The 22,980-nt window shown below is 42.5% G+C and overlaps 2 protein-coding genes across 7 annotated transcripts in view; both read right to left on the bottom strand.

Annotated features, from left to right (window-relative positions):
- SLC25A3 (solute carrier family 25 member 3) overlaps positions 1 to 6,227 on the bottom strand; it is a 12,550-nt gene extending 6,323 nt beyond the window's left edge. Inside the window, exons 1-3 of one of the 2 annotated variants that reach the window (XM_090042860.1) lie at positions 6,077 to 6,227; positions 5,788 to 5,941; positions 73 to 197 (exon numbers count right to left, since the gene is read on the bottom strand). In XM_090042860.1, coding sequence (XP_089898986.1) covers positions 73 to 197; positions 5,788 to 5,935 — 273 coding nt within the window. In that variant the 5' untranslated portion in view covers positions 5,936 to 5,941; positions 6,077 to 6,227. The remainder of the gene's footprint in view (positions 1 to 72; positions 198 to 5,787; positions 5,942 to 6,076) is intronic. The other variant, XM_090042859.1, reaches the window with a different exon arrangement.
- A 7,178-nt stretch (positions 6,228 to 13,405) lies between these two features.
- The window catches only part of TMPO (thymopoietin), a 42,554-nt gene continuing 32,979 nt past the window's right edge, over positions 13,406 to 22,980 (bottom strand). For 3 of the 5 annotated variants that reach the window (XM_090042863.1, XM_090042864.1, XM_090042862.1), the window contains 2 exons: positions 22,308 to 22,402; positions 13,406 to 15,276 (listed from right to left, as the gene is read on the bottom strand). In XM_090042863.1, the coding sequence (XP_089898989.1) occupies positions 14,964 to 15,276; positions 22,308 to 22,402 (408 nt within the window). In that variant the 3' untranslated portion in view covers positions 13,406 to 14,963. Of the gene's footprint in view, positions 15,277 to 22,307; positions 22,403 to 22,592; positions 22,659 to 22,733; positions 22,845 to 22,980 lie in introns of all 5 variants that reach the window. The other 2 variants (XM_090042866.1, XM_090042865.1) reach the window with 1 other exon arrangement.

Raw genomic sequence — 22,980 nt, forward strand, 5'->3', positions numbered from 1 at the left:
CTTGTTAGTAGACTGTGCCACACTTTAATCATGCTTTATGAATTTCACCACATTGCAACATGCAGAACAAACCTGGATTCTGCATTTAACCAAGTCTAGGGGAACCAAGCCTGTATGTGTTGTGCCACAGCTAATAATTCCACCAAGGCCACACAGCATAAAGAATCTGCCTGAACCATATGCACAGCTGTATTGTTCTAGTTAATTAAAAAGAAAAAAAAATAAGTTTGCATACTTAACTGTAGAAGCGAATAAAGGATATGAACTAATACCACGTTTATGATCAATCCCCAATATTAGTCTCTTGAAAGCATTTGATAGGGTCACTACCCCATGACACACTAGTTGGTTACTCCATCACTCATAATGCGGTTATTTCCTCCTTGCCTCGGTACTGATCTCTAGAGCTCAATCTAGACCTGCCAGCTTGAATGAGTGCTGGAATCCTGACAAAAGCTGGTTCCTTGAAAAACTATTTGGTTCAAAGTTTCAGCTTGTAGACTTCCCATATCTGGTCTTAAAGACTTATCTAGGTCCCAGTGTAAATTTCAAACTCATTTAAGAATGTAATTTAAGAAAAGTTACGTAGTGAAGGGCAATTAGTAGGGCTTAAACCTCCTGGGCAAAATTGTAGTGGATTAAGTACAGCATTAAACCAGTACCATTACAGATAAGGGTACCTGTATAGGGTAAAGCCAGGCCAGGTATAAAATGCAGGAGTGCCCACTGAACAAAGCTGCATTACCACAAAATGCAATTCATTTCTGTTATAGAAAGATCTTAATTCTGAAGGCAGAAAGAGCTGAATGAAATCAGCGTTAAAAAAAAAAAGAGAGAGAGTTGAGTAAGCAAGATCATGTTAGGTCCCTGAAGGGGGATCTGCAACCAGATACGAGAGGGGGCTCAGGGCCTGGAGAGACTGGGAAGGTAACAGTAGTGCAATGTTTAGAGATGCTCTGCTTTATGAATTGGACTGAGGATAGAGGAACTGCTGAACTATTTGTCCGAACAAATGCCTTCATTGAAGCAGAGCTGTCTAGTTGCTAGCTTCTTGAAACTTCAGGTTGCACTGAATCTCCCGAACAAGAGGCAAAGTCCCTGCATGCTAGAAACTTGGGTCTGGGCACCAGGGAATGAGGATTAGGAGGACTGAAAGGCCAGGGTCTTAGTGGGAAGGAGCCTGGGCTCCCTCCACCTCTATAGGCAACACTAGGACTGTCTTTGGGGAACACTTGGAGACCAGACAAGGCTGCAGTGGTCTTGAGCAAGCGCTCCATGGAGGGCACTCCATAAACTTCTACTGTTGCAATAAATCTTCACTCAGAAGTAACTTAAAAAAATTAATTTTAAAAGTTGAATCTGTTGAACTGAGGCCAATTCAAGGAAGCAGCTTAAACTGATCTGATTTAAAGACAGTTTACATGGTGTCCTGCAACACCTTTATACCATTAAGCTGCGTTTAAACTAGGCCAGTTACCATTCTGTTCAGAACCAGAGTTGCCATCTGGAATCAAATAAAAGAACAACAAAACTGAGAAAATCCTTATTTCAAATCACTTCATTTGAGAGTTCTCAGTAAGCCAACGCAGTCCAAAGATGTTCCTCAGTGTATGACAGAGCAAGCATACTGGTAGGAACCCCCAGTTATTACCTTCCCAACAACTGAGGCAGCTTTACTCCTTTGCCTTGATAGTGAGGTCAGAGGCTTCCAATATTGGCTTTATTCCTGTAGCAAGTTAGCATCTTCCAAATCAAGATCTGCAGTACACTGCCAAACTCTAATATTTAAGATGCAGCCTTATGCATAGGGACCTACCTAAATTTGCAGAACTGCACTGTGCAGCAGCATCTTTAATCTTGACCTTTTCACTGCACCTTCCCCCCCACCCCAATTGGCCAAGGAGCCCTAGTGGCCCCCACTTCTTGCTGACTGGCCAGGCAGAAAAAAACACCATTTAAAATATGCTAGCTGGGAGGCAAAAACTGCAATCAGCAACCAACCACCAGCTGCCAAGGCCCGTTGGCCAATCAGTGATGGGAGACAGCTAGGGCCACATCACCAATCAGCAGCAGGGGGCTGCAGGATGAAAAGAATGCTTCTGCCATGATTTAGGTAGGTCCCTATTTATACAAGAACATGTTCAGTCTCCTGTTAGGATGAGGAGATTTCTCTGTTAAAGTCTATGTCGGGAGCAGGCAATTATTTTGGGCAGAGGGCCGCTTACTGAGTTTTGGCAAGCCATCGAGGGCTGCATGACAGGGCAGATTAATATTAAATTTTCTAAATTTTTAGGGGCCCCACGGGCCAGATAGAATGGCCTAGTGGACCACGTTTTGCTCACCCCAGTCTATATGGTATTGCAAGTTGGAGTACTGCAAACTTAAATTAATGAATTCAAGTGCAGTTTTTAGCCTGTTGGGTATTTTACTAATAACTGTTCATGTGATAGGCTGTAGACAACTAGAGAGAGTGTCATCCTGTAAATTACTAATATGTTATAAGTACCTGCAGACTAAAATATTGACCTTGGGTTCTTAATGCAAGACTTCCAAGAGAAGCAGAGGTTAGATATAAACCAAACACTTTAAGTTACAATTTCTTTAATAAGCCCTTTTGAAGACTAGGTTCAAGTTGCATCCAGATCTTAGCCTACCATAGTCTTAATTTAGTCAGATGTTGTGCAGAATGAGCCCTCAAATTATTATTGAACTTTTAGTCAATTAAGATATTAGGAAAAAATCTGCCTCAGACTTCTATCAATAAAGGGACGATGATGTGCTGCATTAAGTATTTAGAAATCTTTATAATGGAGTACCTGCATTCTACAAGCATCAGTACATCAGTTGTGAAACTTAGTGCCAGAAAAGCTTTTCTTACTCCAACCAAGTAAGAGTAAAGGAAGAGGAGCAAATCTAAGTTCTAAAGGCCTAGAAGATGCAAAACCAGTGAAGAGAACTTCCTGGTTTAATAATTCTTTGCTTAAATACAAGGTTTAAAATGTAAAATTGCATTTTTAAACACATTAACATTACAAAAATCTTTTACATTAAACCAAATCCTCACAATCTCTATCCAAACTTTACTAGAAATCAAGAAAGTGATTCACCACTTTAAAACAAATTAACAAGCAACCCAAGATCTTCAACTGCTTAAGTTTATAGACCAGTGGCTCCCAACCTCAACTCAGCTGAGGCTGCAATGGTAAAAAAATGGGGTTGCAAAGACAAACCAGATTTTCTCCTTTAAAGGAAAATAAAAAAAAAGGAAATGGCAGGCTCCCCTTGAAGGCTTGCAGAGTTCCAACTGGCAAGGGGTTGGGGGGAGGTGGGGGAAGCAAAGGAAGGGTGATTAGGCAAAGGTGCCACATGTACCTGCATGCACAGGGTAGCCAGGCAGCAAGACGACCAGCTTCTGCAGTTTCCTCCAAATAAGCCAGGGGGGACAGAATGAGGCCCCAACAGCAAGGAAGGGAGGGCTGGGAGTGCTGCCCAGCCAAGCTGGTACATTGGGCCCTGGACTGGAATGTGGGGCCCAGCTGGTGTAGCAGGATGTAACCATGGGGGACTTATCCAAGGGGCAGCAAAGGGGCTGGCTCCCAATACTGCATGTACCCCTGGGGAAGAAGGCATGGGGGGGGCATGCGCCCCCAGATTTGTGCATGGGGGCAGGGAGGCTCAGTGCCACAAGCCTCATACTAGTTGGGGTCACCATAGCAAGGTGCCAGCTGCCTGCCCAGCAGCAGTGCGGGGCACAACTCTGCACTAGGCAGGGGGTGCCTCGCCATGGCAGAGTGGGGCTCTCAATAGCAGCACCACCAAGCTTCCCCACCCTAGTGCACCGGGTCCCACCTGCTAGACCATGGAGGCGGGAGGCAGCAGGCAGTCCTCTCCCCCTCCAGGCTCCACTCTGGCTGTGCTGTCCATGGGCGCTCCTAAGGGGGGGGGGGGAGGACAGAGAGCAGCAGGCCCTGGCCCCCTCTGGCAGGACTGGGGGAGGTAGCAAGAGATGGCAAGGGGTGGTGGTGGGAGGCTGCAGGTTGGGAGTGAGAAGCCATTCCACGGAGGTTAGAGTGATAAGAAGTAGGATCATAAGAAGCAGGGTCATGCTTAGGAAGAGGTTGGGAAGCACTGGTATATAGACAGGGTTGTCTAGTTATAGAAAGGGAGCACCAAGTGCAGCAAAGGCTGCATTCATTACCACTTCAGGTTGCATTAAATGTCTACACTAACAAGAGAAAGCTCATTAATGCAAAATAAGAATTAATCTGATTTAAATCAACCATTTCTGCCACCTTGTTTAGTGACAGACTATCAGTATCACTAATGTCAGTTTGCAGTTGCATTCAAGGTGTTTTATTAATAAAGCTTCACTTATTTTTAAAGTTTATTTATTCTGAGCTAAAAGAGCTAAACAATGCCTTCAGAAGCATCTTACCTCTTGGAAGACTTCTTTAATTAAATCATGCTAGTTAGTTTACTCAGTACCTCCAATCCCTTTGTGATAAGCATTAAAATAAACTAAGGGGGAAGGGGGGGTGGCACACAATTAAAGATTCAAAGGAGTAGAATATCAAGTAGTTTCCAGTGTGCTCCTCAAGAAATATTAAAACATTCACCACGTTCAATTAACATTAAGGATAAGATCATTGGGGTCACCCATCATCTAAAACTACATTAAACAGATTCTTAGAAAGAGGCCAAAGTCTCCATTATATGAAAGAGTCAGTTAAAAGTACATATTATTTGGGGAAACCAACTGAAGTCACACTGAATTAACACAACAGGAAAGAATCTGATAGGCATGTTTATTATCTAGGCAAAAACAAAACATGTCCTTCAGTTACTGAAGGCATCCCAATCTTTTACCCTTCTCGCTTTAATTCAGGTGAACGGGCTAAAGATCATATTTTGCATAACCCTGTTGCCTCTAACCTTCAAAAAAAGGTCTTGATAAAAAATAAGCTGGTGCCCTGGACCAGATTCAGGAAACTGAAATCTGTTCTCTACTGGTGACTTTCAGTGACCTTGGGAAAGCCACTATTATTTACATTGCTTCATTTATGTGAAGCGTGGAAATCCTTTTTCCACAAGATTTTGTATAGTATGCAACAGGCTAAGTGCCATAGGAGAACTTATGATCACCTTTTAAAGAATAGCTGAAGCCTCCTTTCTGCACATAAGCATATACAACCAAGATAGCAACTCTGGGCAAAACTAGCCTGTAAAAGGCCTAGAAACTGGCTGGATTATTTGCAGAAATACTTGCAGCTCATTCCTCAAGTCCTCACCATGTCTAGCACACGTTTTAGTGCCCCACAAGTTGGTAAACCTTTCAAAAGGAGTTAGGAGAGGACTTTTCAACATAAGCTAACTCTACTCCCATTGGCTGCTCCTCCCAGCAAGAAGCTTCCTCTTCCTCAGGGCAAGGGAGAGGGAGGGGGGGAGGGGGGGGGGGAACCGTCACAGCCTGCTCAGATGCCGGCTCCCTTCCCTTCCGGCCTAGGCACATGCCAAGGACGAAGGAGGCCCTGGCGGCTCCTGTAACCTCGGCAAGCACTTTGAGGCTGCGTCGTGAGGCGCAGCAGGCGAGGAAGGAGCAAGCCTCCACTACGGGGCTCGACTCCACCACGGGAAGGGGGGTGGGGCCGCGCGGGCCCCGCAGCCCAAGGTGACCGGCGCACCAGGAGCTAGCAACAAGCCTGGGGCGGCCGCAGCCGGTGGCGGCGAGCCGGGGCCACCCCGCCCCGCGCCCTTCACCACCCTCGAGCCAGCTGCCCGGCCTCTTACCTTCGGCGGGGGAGGCGGCCGCGAGGCGCCTCGGGGTGCTGGTTGGCTCGGACTGCTCCGGCCGCCGCCTCACACCGTCCTGGGCCAGCTGCAGGTGGGGCGCATGGAAAGGGTTGGCCCGGGCGAGCGGCGCAAGGGACGAAAACATGGCGACCTGGAGGAAGGAGGGAAAGCGGGTGAGCGAGGCCGGCAGGAGACATCGCCCTTCAGCCCGGCGCGGCGGGACAAACAGCGCCGGCCGTGGTGAAGGAGGGGGCGGGGGAGGCCGCTGTGCCGGCCGGCTCCTCACCTCCTAAGATGGCTCCGGCCGCTCCGCCCGCAACTCTGCTCAGAGGCCGGGCAGCGCCCCCGCTCACTCACTTTGTCCTTCGCCGACGCAGCGGGCGGGGTGACCGGCCAACAAGCAGCCACACGATTGGTGGAGAAGCCGCGCGGACAGGCGTTCCCGCTCTGACGTCACGGAGACCAAAGGGCTTCCTCCTTCGGCGCCTGCGCGCTCCTCCCTCCACCCGCCCGAGGCTCTGGGGGGAGGGGGGAGACTGTCAGTGACTTTCCCTTTGGTACAAGGGCAGGCGGAGGCGCCTGGCTCTGGAGCGGGCCTGCTGTCCCACTCGTCCTCAGCCCGCGGCCGGGGCACCCTTGGGTGCCTGAGATGATGCATCCACAAGCTAAAACCCAGAGGTTGCACCTGGGCTTCCCGGTGCTTAAACCCTCCCGAACCCCTGTGGGTTGCTGTGACTTCGTTGCAAAAGGAGACTTAATCTAGCCTTTGTCTGTGGTCAAAAAAAGTGACAGCGAAGAGCTGCCACTCTGAGGGAGCCTCCGGTCCAAAACCAACGAGATTTGAGAACCACTGGTGTAGGCCGAAGGCTTGTCTAAGGGCACGGGCATGCAAACACGTTACCATGCAAAGAGAAGAAAGAGGTTGGAAAAATGATCAGAGGAAAGGGGCATCAGTAGCTATTGAGCAGGGGAGTGAGGGATCAAACCTCTGAATCTGACAGTCCTGGCCCTTAAATGCTGGAGACTGCAACTGAGATGAAGGGTGGGGAAAACCCTGGTTGTTCCCTGTTCACTCCCTTTCAGCACCCACGACTTAACGTGGTTTAGGGAGCAACTCTTTCATCCTCATCAGAGAAAAGCCCAGTCTACAGCACTGAGCTTCAGCTGTGTGAGCTGAGAGCTTGAATAATATATGATGTTCCCTCCTGTTTGTTTTTTAAAAAAAAGATCTTACGCTGATAGTTTTTACCCTTCCTCATTCTTAAACAAGTTGATCTATAGAAGATCATGTTTCCCAAACCAGTTTTTGGGTTGCTGGCCAAAGTAGCCCCTACTCACGTAGACTCTTTAGAATACAGATTGTTCTCAGAGTTAGGTTTTGTGGACCTCCATGGCCCGATACTGTCTAGTACCCCAATCCCAAACTGAAACGTAAAAGGAAAATCACGCCTGACAGTTGAAAAAATCATAAGTGTCTAGCCTTTGCAATAATAACCTTGAATGTAATACACAATATAAAATTAATATTTTCCAAAATTGGCTTCTTGATTTTCCTCGAGAAGGTTGTTCCCCTCGAGAAGGTTGTTCCCCTCCTGGATATGGAAATGCTACAGTAATAGATAACCTTGGTTTCTGTGGAAGAGCTGAGGTACACAGCTATGGCCAAACTAATAGTAATGGTACTAGCACTGCCACAAGTATCTGAACAATCAGCTGCCTGCAAATTAAACATTTCCTAAGACTTGGAGTATAGGTATTGGCAAATTTAAGTGGTGTAGCTACAAAGACTGGAAGTCTGGGGAGAAGCTTATGTTTGGTTACTCAACAATTTTGTAACCATTTATTACATAAAGGGATTGCTAAGTACCTTGAATCTACAGTGGTTCCTGAACACCAACATTACCTGTAACCTCAAACAAGGGCTTCTCACTAGCCTCAGTACTATAAGAGGCAATGTGGTCTAATGAGCTAAACCTATTGAGGCCAACCGTTTTGGCACATGTACCACAAATTAGCTCTGCATTGGCCCCAAGTGTCACTCTGAACCCCTTCTCCTGCCTGTTCTGCTACTCTGCTCCTAGCCTTGTGCTCCCTGACCAGTTTACCACTTCGCTTTTTTCTTCCTGCTGTATTTGCCGCTCTGCTGCCTGTCCCCTTTCCAATCTGCCATGTGGCACACAGGCTGCACTTGCCACTAGCAGCACCCATGCTGCACGTTGGTCACCCTGGACGAAACAAAAGACCAAAAACAAAGACCTGGTCCTAGCTCTCACACAGTCCCTTAACAGCCTGTAACAAGCCACATATATCAGAGTTTTCAAATAAAGGCACACAAAGTTGGGCAGGGAGGTGCAGAGTTGGAAGTATGGGGTGTATACCATAGAGTAGTCTCATTTATGCTCACCCAAAGCTCCAGGCCAGACATATACATCATGGTTTGATCAGGGGATAAAAATTCTGCATGACTGAGGACTGTGTGCTTGCAGGAGTGAAAGTTGGAGTGTTATGGGAAAAGATAACTTTTGTAAATATTATCATTTTACATACATTTATGCATCACAGGGACTGCCTGGCATCATATGTAAAGAGATAGTGTGTGACAAAGTTGGTGGAAACCCTAACTATTCCTTGGCACAGAGGGGTCAGCATGTCAGACATAAAAGCAATAACACAGCTTTATTGTAAGTGCATAGATCCCTTCATCAGGATCTCCAAATTAAAGTCCCTTCATTTAATGGGTTTCAGTGAAACTACAACCAAGTTACCCGAGCTGTGCACTGACCTTAAAACTTGACTCTCAACATTGTATTTAATGCACAAAGTTCAATCAGGTAAGTTCACACTATATTACATGATCAAGATATCATACATGTGACAGCCTTGCTGAAACCATGTGGCAATGCCAAGCCTGTCATCAGTAAACCAGATTTGGCAGGCTCCCAGACACTGAGAATGTCAGCTGAAAGAGGTGCATTTTTTACATAGTTCAGCAAGGTATGGCAGGATAAGAAGCTGCATCAGAATTCAGATAGCAAGGTTTAAAATAGATCAGGCTGTTTCGTTTCTCAGTACATAATACAGTAATGTCTAACCTAATCTTTGTTCTGTTTTATTCTCTTGAAGTCAAAGTACTCTGGAAAGGTTTTATCCAAAAGAGAATTGTTGATGCTTTTACTCATACACCCCAGAAGTTGTCTAATAATTCCTAACTACGCCTTATGCAAAAGCTGCAATTATAAACTGAACCATAAAAGACATTTTGTAGCAATCATAACATTTTCTACTGAGTTGTGTTCTAATTTAAAAAAAAATCATTTTGCCCCTCTGGCTCATGGTAATACCTTTGTATATGTAGAAAGTTGCCGTAAGTACATAAGGAAAAACTTCTTTACTGTCTGAGCCCCCAAGGCCTGGAACAGACTCCCCCCAGAGGTGGTGCAAGCACCTACTTTGGACTCTTTTAAGAAATGTTTAGATGCTTATCTTGCTGGGAACCTTTGACCCTAGCCGACTTCCTGCCCCTGGGGCAGGGCCCTGGACCTGATGATCTTCCAAGGTCCCTTCCAGCCCTAATGTCTATGAAATCTAATTGATTATAGAGGAGTAGAGAACGTGCAATTTGTGAAATCCAAAGTAAAAAAAGTATCAGCGTATGTTAGAAATAAATTACCAATTTTGCTGAACTTGGTACCGTGTCCTTAATTTTTTTTTTTTTTTTTATACTAAACTCTTTCACAGTTTTGTGTAAAAAAATAAATAAATAAAAAGAGGTGGTTCGATAAGGACAGACCAAGAAAAAGAGTAACTTTGGCATGCTAGGAAGTGGGGGCATAAGTGGAGCCAGGCTGAGGGAGAGGTTTGGAAGGTGTCAAAAAGAGTAAAGAGTAAGATCTTTTTTACTCGGGAGGATACTATAGCAAAGATTCTTACTCAAAAAGAGTAGAGGAGTCAGACTTTTTTAAAAGGAAATTAATACTTGTGGTTATGTTTGTAAGACAAATAAATATACCTATTACACTTACCACCTTTTTGTACAAGTGACATCCAAGGCCCACAGGAAAAACCATATCTGAACTCATGTGAAGGTGGGAAGAGGGTGAGAACAGCTTCAAAAGCATGTTAGCTTTACACATCTTCACAGAATCAGGGTCTCAGGTCAGCATCAGATAAAATTATGAACTACTATTAAAGCCTGAAATTGTAAGTCCTGCCTTTCTACAGTACCAAATAAACAGTTCAGTAATTAATCTGTACGTATGAGAGACCATTTTCTTTGCTATTTTGATGTCTCTGGATTTTTATAAACTATTTACTATTTGAGATTAAGAATTGAGATTATGTTTAAGCAATTCCAGTGGAAGGAGGAGCAATCATACATAGCTCAGGACAGCAACTCTCAAATTGTAGTCAACAAAAGCCAATGATCAAATGGATGACAAGACAACCAATGCTGGCTTTCTTTTTTCTATTTTGGAGAAAGGGACTAATTTGGAGTAGACCAATCAGTTGCAAGCAGTGCAAAACACCTGTCACCCTCTATAGTCTGCCATATTAACTTTCCCCCACTAGTTTAAAGTGATGGTTGTAGTTAATGCAACTGGGGGGACATGTGGGAATGTCTAGATGGTACATCCACTGAAAGTTTGAGCTCCAGAGTTAAGAATCGCAAGAGTACAAAACAGTACTCCAGACCTCACAGGGTATGACTGGGTGCATTTAGTCATCGTGAAATTAAATACACATTCTTTACTTCACAGGAACGAGCTTTTACATGGAACTCTGACACACAACTGTCCTGCTGAGTTCATTAAATAAGTGCTTTGTTGTACTAATATTAAATTGCAGTGACTCCCAAGATCCTCAGAAATAAGTTGAATACACACACACACACACACACATATATTATTCAAGCTGCCATGTAATACAAAAGAAAAGGTAATAACACTAACATTAGGAGAACACTAGACCTTTTATGATTTTTGTAAAGTTTACTCAGTTCCTTAGATCTGCTGACTTGATTTTCATTTGGTTTGTTTTGATTTTATAAACTAGTAGAAATACAAGATAGTATTTTAAAAAGGGAAAATAATAAAGATTATTGATTACAATGCATCCCACCAGAAATAAACTCCAGCGCAGTAAGCTCTGAGGTCAGGCCCAGGCTCTGAGTAGCAGCATCAGGAGGTGGAGGGCCTGCCTGGGGCACGAGTGCTGAAACTGCAGGGCCATGTGGCTAACTCCTCTGAGCCTGTTGCCAGCCTGTGGCTGCTCCACCCTGACTCAGACCACTGCAGTCCCAATCACTGCCCCCAACAGTACACTTAAGACAGAGTTCATTTCCTGAGTCCTAATACTGACACATGTAGACAGTGATGCTTTACTGTGGAGCCAGTTAGTCAACTCTACTTTAAAATGCATGTGCAGATGCATCTACTGTTACATATTCTACTCAACACTATTACAAATACTCCCAAAGAATGGTTAATTTTCACTAATCCCAGTTTAAGGGCATGTACAAATCCCGAAATTTTCACTTCATGTTAAAATCTGGAAACAATCAAGCAAACATACTGCCTGCTAAACTACGATGTATGCCCCATATGCTTATCATCAATTGTCCAGTTGGTAACTTGTGGGCCTCAGCATGCAAAAGGTTAAGCTGTGGCTCCTACTCAACTGCTGCCCCGCCCCCCGCAATAGTAGCTGGAGCTATTGGCTCTCCACCACCCCTTCCACTTTCTCTGCCAGCCCATGTCCCAGGGTAAAGGGCAGGGCAGAGCACTAAGGGAGCCAGCCCATGGCCATGGCACTAAAGTGGGTCCACCCACATGTCCAGCAGAGAGAAGGGGGCAGCCCACCCACGCATGTGATACAGCTGTAGGGGCAGAAGAGGGAAAGCCACCTGTACATGCAGTGCAGCAGGAGATGCCCCAGGGGCTCTCGCTCACATTAGCTGGGGGCCCCCAGCCAGTTAGAAGTTGGACAGCCCTGATCCAGTGGAAAAATAAGGATAGAAAATATATCCATTCAATTAATTACAGGAAGCACTCCTGGAAAACAGAATAATTTTGCCCAGGGATAACTCACATTTCATAAAAGGCAGCCAAGTAAAACACTGTATATTCCAGGAAACTAACTTTAGTTCAGTGATATAATTTCATATTTATACATGGAATTGAGGCATGCAATTTGATGTTTAAACTATAGATTTTATCCACTAAAATTTGGTTTGTATTATATACACTGACAAAATTAATACCAAGAAAAAGCATGCAATGACTATTACAACCTGTAACATTAGGTCAAGTGCATGTATTTTGGTATACTGAAGACTTTTGAAGGCATGCGTGGCATTCATATTGTACTGTTCTTGGCTGTGTCACATTTTACCAGGGTTTTTTTTGGATATAAAATAATCAAGCATGAATAGCAGAAAGTTTTTGGGGTTTTTTTTTTTTTTTTAAAAGGATATTTTGTGAAATTACAGTTCAGTTGAACCACATTAACCAAACTAGCCAAAATAAGCTATTGAGAAGAGGGAGGAAGGAATTATTTCTAAGACAGGGGTGGCTAACTTGCAGTATGGGTGTCAAGTGGCACAGACAGCCTGTTTGGGGAGGGAACTGGCAGCAAGTGGCAGGTAGGGCAGGAAGCAGAAAACTGAGCAGCAATCGGGTAGAAGAAAGGAGATCAGAGTTGCATAGGAATTTATAACTACCATCTAGCATGACCCAATTATTGGTCAACTAAGGAGGCTTCACTGACCACAAGATGACCCAATAAGAAGAGGCAGGGAGCCAAAGGGTATTTCTACAGTGGGAGGTATGCATGTGGAGGTGTGTGATTTAACTAGCAAGCCACATTGATTAAAAAGTACCTGAGCATCACATGCATCAGCTATAGTTCAAAGTACCCCACCACCATTTTTCAGCACAGGAACGCTGATACACATGACACTAGAGTCTGCTGGAACATGTTCAGATGATTAACTCTGCTCTGATGAACTAGATTCCCCAGCTCCCTACATATGTATAGGCACCCAAAAACACTAAGTCAATAAGAAACAATAGCTGAACAAATTGAGATGTTGAAATTTACTAGCAAAAGATAACAAGAGGCCAGTTGGACTCAGCAGGGGGCAAGCTGGAGATGCCGCCCCCCCCCCGCCAACCAAAAAACAAAACAAAACCACAAACCCAGGAGGGAGTGAGTCTTAGATGCTTGAACTTGGCATGGGGGAGCTGCAGGTTATCTGGACTTGGGAAACAGATGTGTAAAAAGACATCAACAAGGAGAACTAAAAACTGAAACAAGGTAGGGGCATTTAGGTTGCAAATAAGGGTTGTGAGACTCGCCCTTTTTGATGCCCCTACCTTGTTCCAATTTTTAGTTCTCTTGTTGATGAAAACACTGCTTACTGGGCAGTTTCACTGAACCAGGTTGATTGCTATACAAATCCACTAGCGTACTGTCCTAAAAAGACAATAATCCTATCTAAACTTTTGCCACTGAATACTAATTTGAGTTGTTCTTTCCATCTCACCCAAACTCCATGAGGAATACTGTTGGAAAACGGATTGTCCTTTTCATGCCATTTTCATAAGAAACAAACACACACTACATTATCTTTATTTTTCCACATTTTGACACAAATAAGTGAACATTTTCTGTTACAGTTTTCTAGAGAGTAAACAAATTACCTATTTGGGTTATGAGGAAAAAAACAAAGGATAAATGCTTTAGTCTTAACCAGAAAAAAAAACCCCTATTGCTTTGCTACCAAACAGTCGAAGTTGCCTTACAAATGCAGAGAGTAAAAGCATCCCATAAGAATGTCTATGGTCTAAATATAGCAAAGTGGATCTAAAAGTAAAAAAAACAAAACACTTGATTACATTAGCTAATATCCCCAGCTTTTTCATAATGAAATAGCACTTAAAGTGCAATTACTGTAGTTGTGTATAGAATATGCAATATAAAAAACACATTTATGCATAAGACTTAAGTGCACCAATTTTATACATTCACTGTGTTTTACTCTTCATTGATTGGGATGAAAATCTTAACTTTATACAACTTTAAAATATTTTGGCATGTTTCCATCAAGGATGGGGAGGAAGCCAACCAACTGCACTCAAGACAGGTAATTTTAAACTCAATTAAATTTAATTAAAAAAAAATGCCCTCTTCACATAATTAAAATGAAACTTCATGAAATACAGAATTTCCAAGAGGAGGAGACATTACATATCTTTACATGAACATCCACAACAAATATCATATTAAGCGGTGTGGGAAAGACTCAGGTTAAAAAAAAGGCCCTGAAGTAGTTTTGTCTGCTGTCTTAGTTATGCTGGAGTAAAAAGGATTTGGAATAGTGCTTTAGAATTTGAGTCCTTCAAACAAAAAAATGACCCAAAAATATTTTGGTAGCAAATTATATTTGATGCAAATTTTATTATCACGCATATTACTAATAAATAAGTTGTTCTATAAAGACATATTGCCAATTAGATGTGTAATTAGATTCCTACAACAGTATATTAGCACTAAAATGAAAGGCTACAATTAAAAGTTGATGTTATGCTTAAAGGAAGTTACTAAGACAATGATACTAAGACTTACAGAAATGTATACAACAGGTTTAGTTACATATACTAAAATGTTACAATACTCTACAGAAAAAAAGATTATTGTACTTTTTTCTGCAAAGCATGATAGTCAGCTATACTATTACAACAAAATGCATCCAAAAATGCATTTCTCTTTATTACTTGTGTTGTCTCATTCCTTGCCCAAACTGCATAGCAGAAAAAGTACAACCTCTTTTCTCTACAAATTGAGATTAAACACAGCTTCACATTTTACTACATTTTGCCCTTCTCAGCTTCCAAGTTTGCAAAAAAACAAATATACAGTTTCTCAAAAATGAATTTAACGATGTCCACATTAAAAAAATAAAGCCTACAAAAAGTTCGAGATCTAAAAAATGTTACTTATATGGCACAAAAGTAATCTCCTACTAGTCCAAAGTCCAGAACAAATTACTGATGTCCATTTATATTGTCTTATTTTTCACTTCATTATTCAATTTATCAAGTCGCAATCATATTATTTAAGCAGTCCTTGAGCCGATGGAGAGGGCAGAGTTCATTACAATTAAAAGGAGGAGATCAATCTGGCTGTGCCACACTATCACTATCTGGCTCATAGGCACTCATAAGATACTTAGAAAAAGGATTTCCTTGGTTGGTTTCCATAGTTTGATAGACCAAAAACAGGAAGACTGAAACAACAACAAACAGAAGAATTTTTATCCACATGGGAATGGAACGTTCTTTTTTAGTCGTTGCTTTCTCTGCCTTCATGTCTGTTGAGAGACCGTATTTTGGAACATATTTAGATGAAAAGCTTTCCTCCACTCTGAAGTCACTGAACTCAATAGGCCGGCTAGCAGCTCCTTTGATTGGTCTGCGACAACTAGCACTGTTAATGAAAAAGAATAATCAATTACACAGTAGTTACGTGAGTAATGTCAAACCGTATAAGGAGATTTTTATCTTTAAAAAAGAAAAAAAAAATGATTAAGGATCAAAAGGTTTTAATAAAAGATATAAATTTCAGGTACAGTTTTAAAAAGGTTAAGCATAGCTATTACTGCTACATATCTAGTTATACTTTCACAAATTGTGTACGGGGAAAATAATTAAGATTCATAAGTGATAGGACAGTAAAATAGTATGATCTGCGTACAGGTTAAATGCATATTCAGCTAAGTATATCTGTGGATCCTAACTTGTCTAATTGCCACATTTTAACGTTTTGTTGTTCTTGATATCCAAGTGTAGCAATTAATGAGCTCAATTAAAAAAAAGCCAAAAAAAACAAAAAAAACAAAACAAAAAACCCCACACAACCCCCCACTACTTCAGGCAAGTCAAGCCACTAAAATTAAGTGGAAAGACCTTCAAGTCTGGGGGACTACCCACTGGGGAAGAAAAAACCCATCCACCAACTGGTTTATGTACAGAGATATACCCTGGGGTACTCTGTCCCATCTCCATTCTCATACATCATAGTAAGGTGCATTACATGTGGATGCATCTACATGTGCTTTACTGCAGTATGGCTAATTAGCTCTGCAGTAAAGTGTCATTGTCTACATGTGCACTGGAATTAAAGTGCAGTAAATTAATTTACTCCACCACAGGATAGTACTGTTGGGGACAGTACTATCCTATGGTGGAGTAATTATGTGCACTGGAATGCATGTGTAGCCAACAGGGTGGATAAGAATCAATACTTTTTTTTTTTTTTTTTTTTTTTAAATAAAAAGTTTTTTTTTAAATTTAAAATCAGATTTTTTTAATTTAATATTGTTTTCTAAACCAAGATGCTTCAGAGATAACACCCTCCTTACAGCAGTATATGGAGATGAGAGATAACAGACCTGATTACCTATCCATCAGCCCAACTGTCTCCTTGCAAGTTTGTGTACACAGAGTCAAGCCCTTACCTCTCTCTAAAAGTACAGTTTCAAGAAGTTAAATGAATAGGAGAGGATTGTTGGGGGGTGGACTAGACCTGGGCAAGGAGGAAGAGGCTGGAGATAAATGCAAGGAGGGAGAAGCCAGTAGAAACAGAAAAAAACATTGAGCAGAATATTCCAGAAGTTGAAGGATAAGTTTGAGTATAGCCTCTCCACCGATTTGAGATCTAGTGTGGGAAGGGTATGTAGAAGGGAAGGACAAATTGTGAATAAAATCATGACAAAATAGATGGAACTGTCATAGCCCAAGTTCTCAACATTGGGCTAAAGAGAAACGTAGAACGTATGCTGACTATCCTGAGGCCTATTTCCATAGCCCTGAACAAAGTGCAGATAAATTGCTTGTTTTATAGCTGATGCTGTTGAAATTTGGAAGAAACTGAGTGAGACCTTGAAGAGAGAAATATGCAGAGTTAAATTACAGGCATTAAAAAAAAAAAAAAAAAAATGGATCAGGCACTATCCCAAATTCATTTTCTTGTCAATTTTCTCAAATACTTGGTACCAGGGTTAATCCTTAACTGCTGAAGAAGAGCTGGCTATGACATGGGCATCCAGCAACTATCCCTCCACAATACCAACTACAATAAATTTCAGGGCTAAGGGTGAACCATTCAAGAAACATGTTTGCCTTTGATGCTTTAAAGAAAGTTACACCAGAACTGGTAGAAGTCACTTAAGCACCTAGATCCATCAGAGACTATTGAAGTGATAATCCAGTATAACAGCAGTAGCTTCCTCTGCAGGTATGGAAAGAATATTTTCTTCCTTTGGACTAATTCATTCTAAATTGAGAAATCAGTTGAGAACTGAAAAAGCAGGAAAGCCCGTCTGTTTTTGCAGTCTACGAATAAACAGGTAGAGGACAGTAAAGATCGAGTTTTATGCACGACCTAGTATTTTAAGTTTCTCAGGCTGACCTGGCCGAAATAACTTAATTATTTTAGTTATAAATGTGAAATGGGTTTTTAACAAAAAAATAAAAATTCAAAAATACACATGCTTATTAAAATAGTTATACATGGTTGTATTTGAAGAAAAATATCCAAAATTGGTAAATTTGTTGTTTTAAATAAAACAACTTAAATGTCTGTTGTTGTCGGTGACGGTTGTTGTTGTCCTCCTCCTAATACAACATGGCAAAAATATCCACCAAATATCCATGATTAATCTAATGAACTAGAGAAAGTACACCTTCCGATGACTTCACAAGTATCTGCTTTAATTATGATTTGTTTATTTTATTTACTAAAGCTAATTCAGTTTTCTGATGTAGCTGCAAAAGTAACCTGAAAACATATCAAAATAAATCACTGGTTTAAAATGTATATCATGTACCTTCTAAAAATGAAACCTACATCTCTGACTTGTGAATATATATTAAGGTTATATTAATAAGAATGCACTTTTTATAGAAAACAATTGAAATTGAGGCTTCCTGACCAGCAACTGAAATCGGTTCGAGTTAAATCAAATCTACCCTGGTAGACAGTGACAGGGCCTGGCTGGAGACAAGAGTGCTGAAGTGCAGGAGCTGCCTGACACCTCATCTTATGCTTCACCATCCTTGTGCCCCAGCCAGCTTCTCTGCCACTTAATGCCACCACCTCCAGAGTCTAGGACTGATTCCACTCCCCCTACAGGCTCCTTGCTAGCACAGGGTTCCTTTGCCTTGGCTGCATGTGCAGATACTATGCCTAGGAGCAGCTGACTCCAGTGCAAACTGTGCCAGAGTTTATCCTGTCACCTTAACGGCACATGTAGATGCACCCTGTATGCAGCACAATAGTAGTTTAGAGAACTGTGCCCTATTTTGGTAGGGGGAAGAGACTCACATTAAGAAAAAAATCAATTTTTATACTAGTTTAGTTAGCTTCAAATAGGCATTTAATATGAAATTTTAGTTAAAATATTTCCCTATTGGTTGCATATTAGTTTGTCATAACTAGTCTTCGGTTTTAAACTGAGGTAACTATGGGTTAACTCAAGTCTTTGAAACACTGCCCATTAATCATGCCAGTCAACAGGTCACCATATAAAACCAGAGAATGCAATGGCAGGAACCAAGATCTCTACCTTATTGCTCCCCCAATGCTTTAGAGCAGGAATAAATCTAACATTAGATATAGTAAGTGCCAATAATGGAATCCAAATTCCTTCAGGGAAAGAATACCTGCTTCTTGTTCACTGCTGGGTTTTGTTTGTAAAAATTACAAAACCCAAGTTTGATGTAGCATGTCTACTTCTAACTCTCCCCAGCAAGAATACCAAAAGCTTCTCTCCCCCACCCCACCATACATGCTTACTCCTGGACTTGCAATTATGTTGTAACAGGACCAGACCCAATGCTTTCAAATGCAAACTGGTATTACAAACACGTCCATTTGGTTGTAGTCTCTTAGAACAGGAGCTTACTCATATTAAAACAGAAATTATCAAAGGCCAACCCCAAGATGAACTGCATGTTCCGGAAAAGCAGATTTCATGTTCTGACCTTAAGTATTCATCCAAAGGATACACCTGCATGTTTTTCTAGAGCAGTGGTTCTCAAATCAGGACGCCACAGCACCTAGAATGCTATGACACAATTTCAGACATGTCACATGCTTCCTGCAGCCAGACTGGGAAGCAACTGGGGCAGGAACACCTGTCTTGCTATAGCTCTTCCCAGCTAAACCCCATAGGGTGTCAGTTTTGTGTAGTCACTTTATCAAAGTATGATTTTGGTTAGAATGATTGGGGACAATAAAAGGTGCAAACAGATAATACTTAGACCAGTTTAAATGTGGTTTAAACTGGAAGTATGCTGACATACAAGCCAGTCAGAACTATTTGAAACTTCCTGTAATGTGTCAAAAGGTATACCCAGGTAATCAAATATTTTGAACCAGTGTTATGTGAGGACATCAAGCTTTCTGTGATTAGTGTCTGGTTGATCCTCCAGGCATCCCATTCTGCACTACTCTTTATTCTTCCATCCCAAGCCCCCACACAGAAACTGGCTTTTCTGGTACACAGCCAGAACTCTATTGCCACAACCTTTATTGTCTGCACTCAGTTGCAGAGGCCCTGGCTGGGGGCAGCCCTCTACTCTTTTTAAAGGCAACTGCTTTTAAAAAGAGCTGTTCAGCTTCCTTCCACTGGTGGCAGTGGAGTCCTTGGATAGCCCCCAGCCCTCAGGCAGGGGTCCAGGTAGCACCCCCTGCAACCCAGCCACTTCCCACCCCAAATAAGCTGGAGATGCATGGAACTGTGGTTAACTGCCATGAAACCTGAGTCTTCAGGCACACAGAAGCAGCAAGCCAGGCAGCAATCCCCCCAAACCTGACCAAGCCTTCATCCCCAAATCAGTTTGGGATGCACCTCGATTTCCAGAAATTGAAATGAATTGATGAGCGGCTTCAGAGACGGTGTTCTTTAAAAGCTGAAAAACCTGTCAAGAACCCAGCTCTCAGGAGTCCAGTTTGCTCCTAGCCCCACTTCCCTCTGGTCTGGTGCCTAGAAGTAGGAAAGGCAGGTGGGGCTGGGATCATGGGGCAGCGACGGTGCGGGGCTATGCTGGGAGCAGATTATGGTGCTGCCCCAGGGCCCTGGCCCCATGCTGTCACTGCCCTGCAATTTTGGTCCTGGCCACCAGTCCTGCTCCTGGATGTCACTCTTTGCCCGCGGCTTCATCCATACACCCTGCCCGGAGAGGGGTCCTAGGCAGGTCTGCTGGAGTGGGCCATCAGGGTCTCCATGGAATCTACCACTTTTGGTGGTTTTGGTGAGCTGCTGCAAGCAGAGCAGAGAGTTTGGCTCTCCAGCCCAAATAAGTACCCACCCCCAATTTAAAAAGGAACCCAGAATGAGATTTAAAAAGACAACTGATGAAAACAGTGAGACAGAAAAATCCTTCAGTATGTTGAAAATCTTGGACAGGAGACTGACACTAAAGTGAGACATCTTAAAGTGAATAGCCTTATAACCAGGAATCCAGGTTTTCCATTTGGCATGTAAAATGCAGTAAGGCAGATTTTCTCCTTTAAAAAAAACAGAAAAACCATGGGAGATGGAAGTTTCCCCTTGCAGGCTGGCAGAGTTCCTGTCATTTGGCACAGATCTGGGGGCTGTACCCACCCCCGAAAGGATTCTGGCACAGCTCTCCTGGGGGTGCAGGCCCCTGGATCTGTGTGCTGACACACAGAGCCATGGGGCTCTTTAGCTTGGAAAAGCGCAGGCTCAGGGGTGATCTGATGGCCACCTATAAGTTTATCAGGGGTGACCAGCAGTATCTGGGGGAACGTTTGTCCACCAGAGCGCCCCAAGGGATTACAAGGTCAAACTACTACAAGACCATTTCAGGCTGGACATAAAAGAATTTCTTCACTGTCCGAGCCCCCAAGGTCTGGAACAGCCTGCCATCGGAGGTGGTTCAAGCACCTACATTGAACACCTTCAAGAGCAAATTGGATGCTTATCTTGCTGGGATCCTATGACCCCAGATGACTTCCTGCCCTTTGGGTGGGGGGCTGGACTCGATGATCTTTCGAGGTCCCTTCCAGCTGTAATGTCTATGAAATCTATGAATGACAGCATGCCGTCACTGCCAGTTGGGACCCGCAGCAGTACCAATCTTCCCGGTACTTGGCATGGGCTGCACCCGGTGCCCGTCCCAGCCGGCAGCAGCAGCCTCCTGTTATCTGCCAGGCAGATCAGGGGCCCACACCCTGTGAAGAAATCCAAAACAGCCCTATAGCTCTCCCAGGAGTGCAGGCCCCCGGGTCTGTCTGCCGGATGACAGGAGGCTGCCACTACCAGCAAGTGACAGGACTTTTGCTCAGTATCAAGGTGCAGTTTCCCAGAAACCTCTGCACCTGTCTCCTTGAAACTTGGCAGGTTTCATGCCTTCAGAAAGGGCTACCATCCCCGCACATTTCATCCAAATAAGGCAAGAAATGACAAAATTATGGGGAGTTTCGTGCTTCCCCATTATAGCATATAGGTGAAACATCAAAACAGTTTCAACTAAACAAAATGGAACAGTGCTTTCGAAATGAAACGAAAGCAGAAACAAAACACTGTTCCATCGAAACAGAAGTCAAAGTGGAATGGTGCTGTTTTGCACAGGCCTACTGTCCAAATAACTTTCAATTCTCCTTTGAGGGAGTGTCCATGTATGCACCCATCTCCCCAAAACAGAAATCCAGTTCCACTGGAGGCAGAATCTTGAGTTTCAATATCTGTGACTTGGAGCATGCCTTCGTTAAATATGCTGTCCAAACAAGACGTTTCAAGGACTGTACACACATGTTCACAAAGCAGATACAACAGATACAAAGGACAGGTACCAGTAATTGTAGGTGGATCTACTTTATCCATCTTACCTCATATCCTTACACAGTTAAAAAATCCATTTAGATAACCCTTTGAGTGGAGACTGTTGTGCCTATTATTGCCTCTGCTATTGTCACGGAGAGTCTGAATTTAACAGATTCGCTTTATTAAAACTATTAAGTCAGATGGAACTCTATGATCAGCCTGGGATTTTTATTTATTTTTTAAACAAAAGTAAGAGATATAAAATCAGCAACTGATCTGAAGTTGACAGTTCTTTTCTTTCCTTAAGTAATCAGGACATGATGGTGGCCTTAGTTTCAGAAGAAATTATGTTTTCGTTTTGTTTTGTTTTTTTAAATGAAGTAGAAAAGTCCTGTTTAACAAATTCTATTTAAAGTAACTTGTTTAAAAAGACTTTTGAGCCTTAAAAACAAATTAAATGTTTTCAGTGCTAGTCCCACAGATTTAAACGAAGCTGTATGCAGGAGATAGCTATAACTATAGAGAGAGAGGTGGCACAGCTGCTATCTAGATCAGCCAGAGTACAGATTAATTTTGAGGTTTTCCAGAAATACAGCTCAACTAGATGAAAGTAAACTATTTCCTTGATTTATCAAAATGATGCGAAAAAACGCTTTTTAAACAATACCTAATTCCTGTAGGTGTTGATGCTTCATATGGGAACATTTCCTTAAGAATATCCCGTTCTACTCTTCGTTCTTCTGTATGAGTTTTCTCCACTACCTACGGAAACAAAAAGAATTATAATCCCAACACATGCATCTTGGGAGCAAGAGCTACAGTATATATAGCTATTAAGCCATAGAGAAACAGAGAGAGATAGGCCCTATCCTTATGTGATTTGAGGGGGAGAATTTGATTCACCCAGTGAGTTTCAGAAATCTCTTTCCTAGTTTATCATTGTTGGTTTAACCTTTGTTAGTGGCAACTGTCTGGTCTTTTGTGGTGTTCCAATGCATTCAGCGTTGTCCTCATTTTCCTTCAATATGAAGAATACCATTACTTATACAGTAACACCAACCAGACAATAATGATTATGAAAAAAATTAATCACCTCCTCTATCATGGCAGTGTTCAGCAGATCACTGGACTGTGTGTGACCTACATAACCATAAAAGCATTGATGAGGACGACATGTTTCTTCTTGTTGTGGTAAGTGAAAATGCTGCAATATAGCAAAATGCTAAGTCTTGGCATTTGAAGAGGAAAATAGAGTTGTCAGTCTTTTCATGGTTATTAGTTCCGACAAATACGTAGTATCATATCTGCCCATGCAAGTGGAATAGCCCATTTCACAAGAT

The sequence above is a fragment of the Crocodylus siamensis genome, chromosome 4 (genome assembly GCF_052110815.1).
Source record: "Crocodylus siamensis isolate JL-2025a chromosome 4, ASM5211081v1, whole genome shotgun sequence".
NCBI lineage: Eukaryota > Metazoa > Chordata > Crocodylia > Crocodylidae > Crocodylus > Crocodylus siamensis.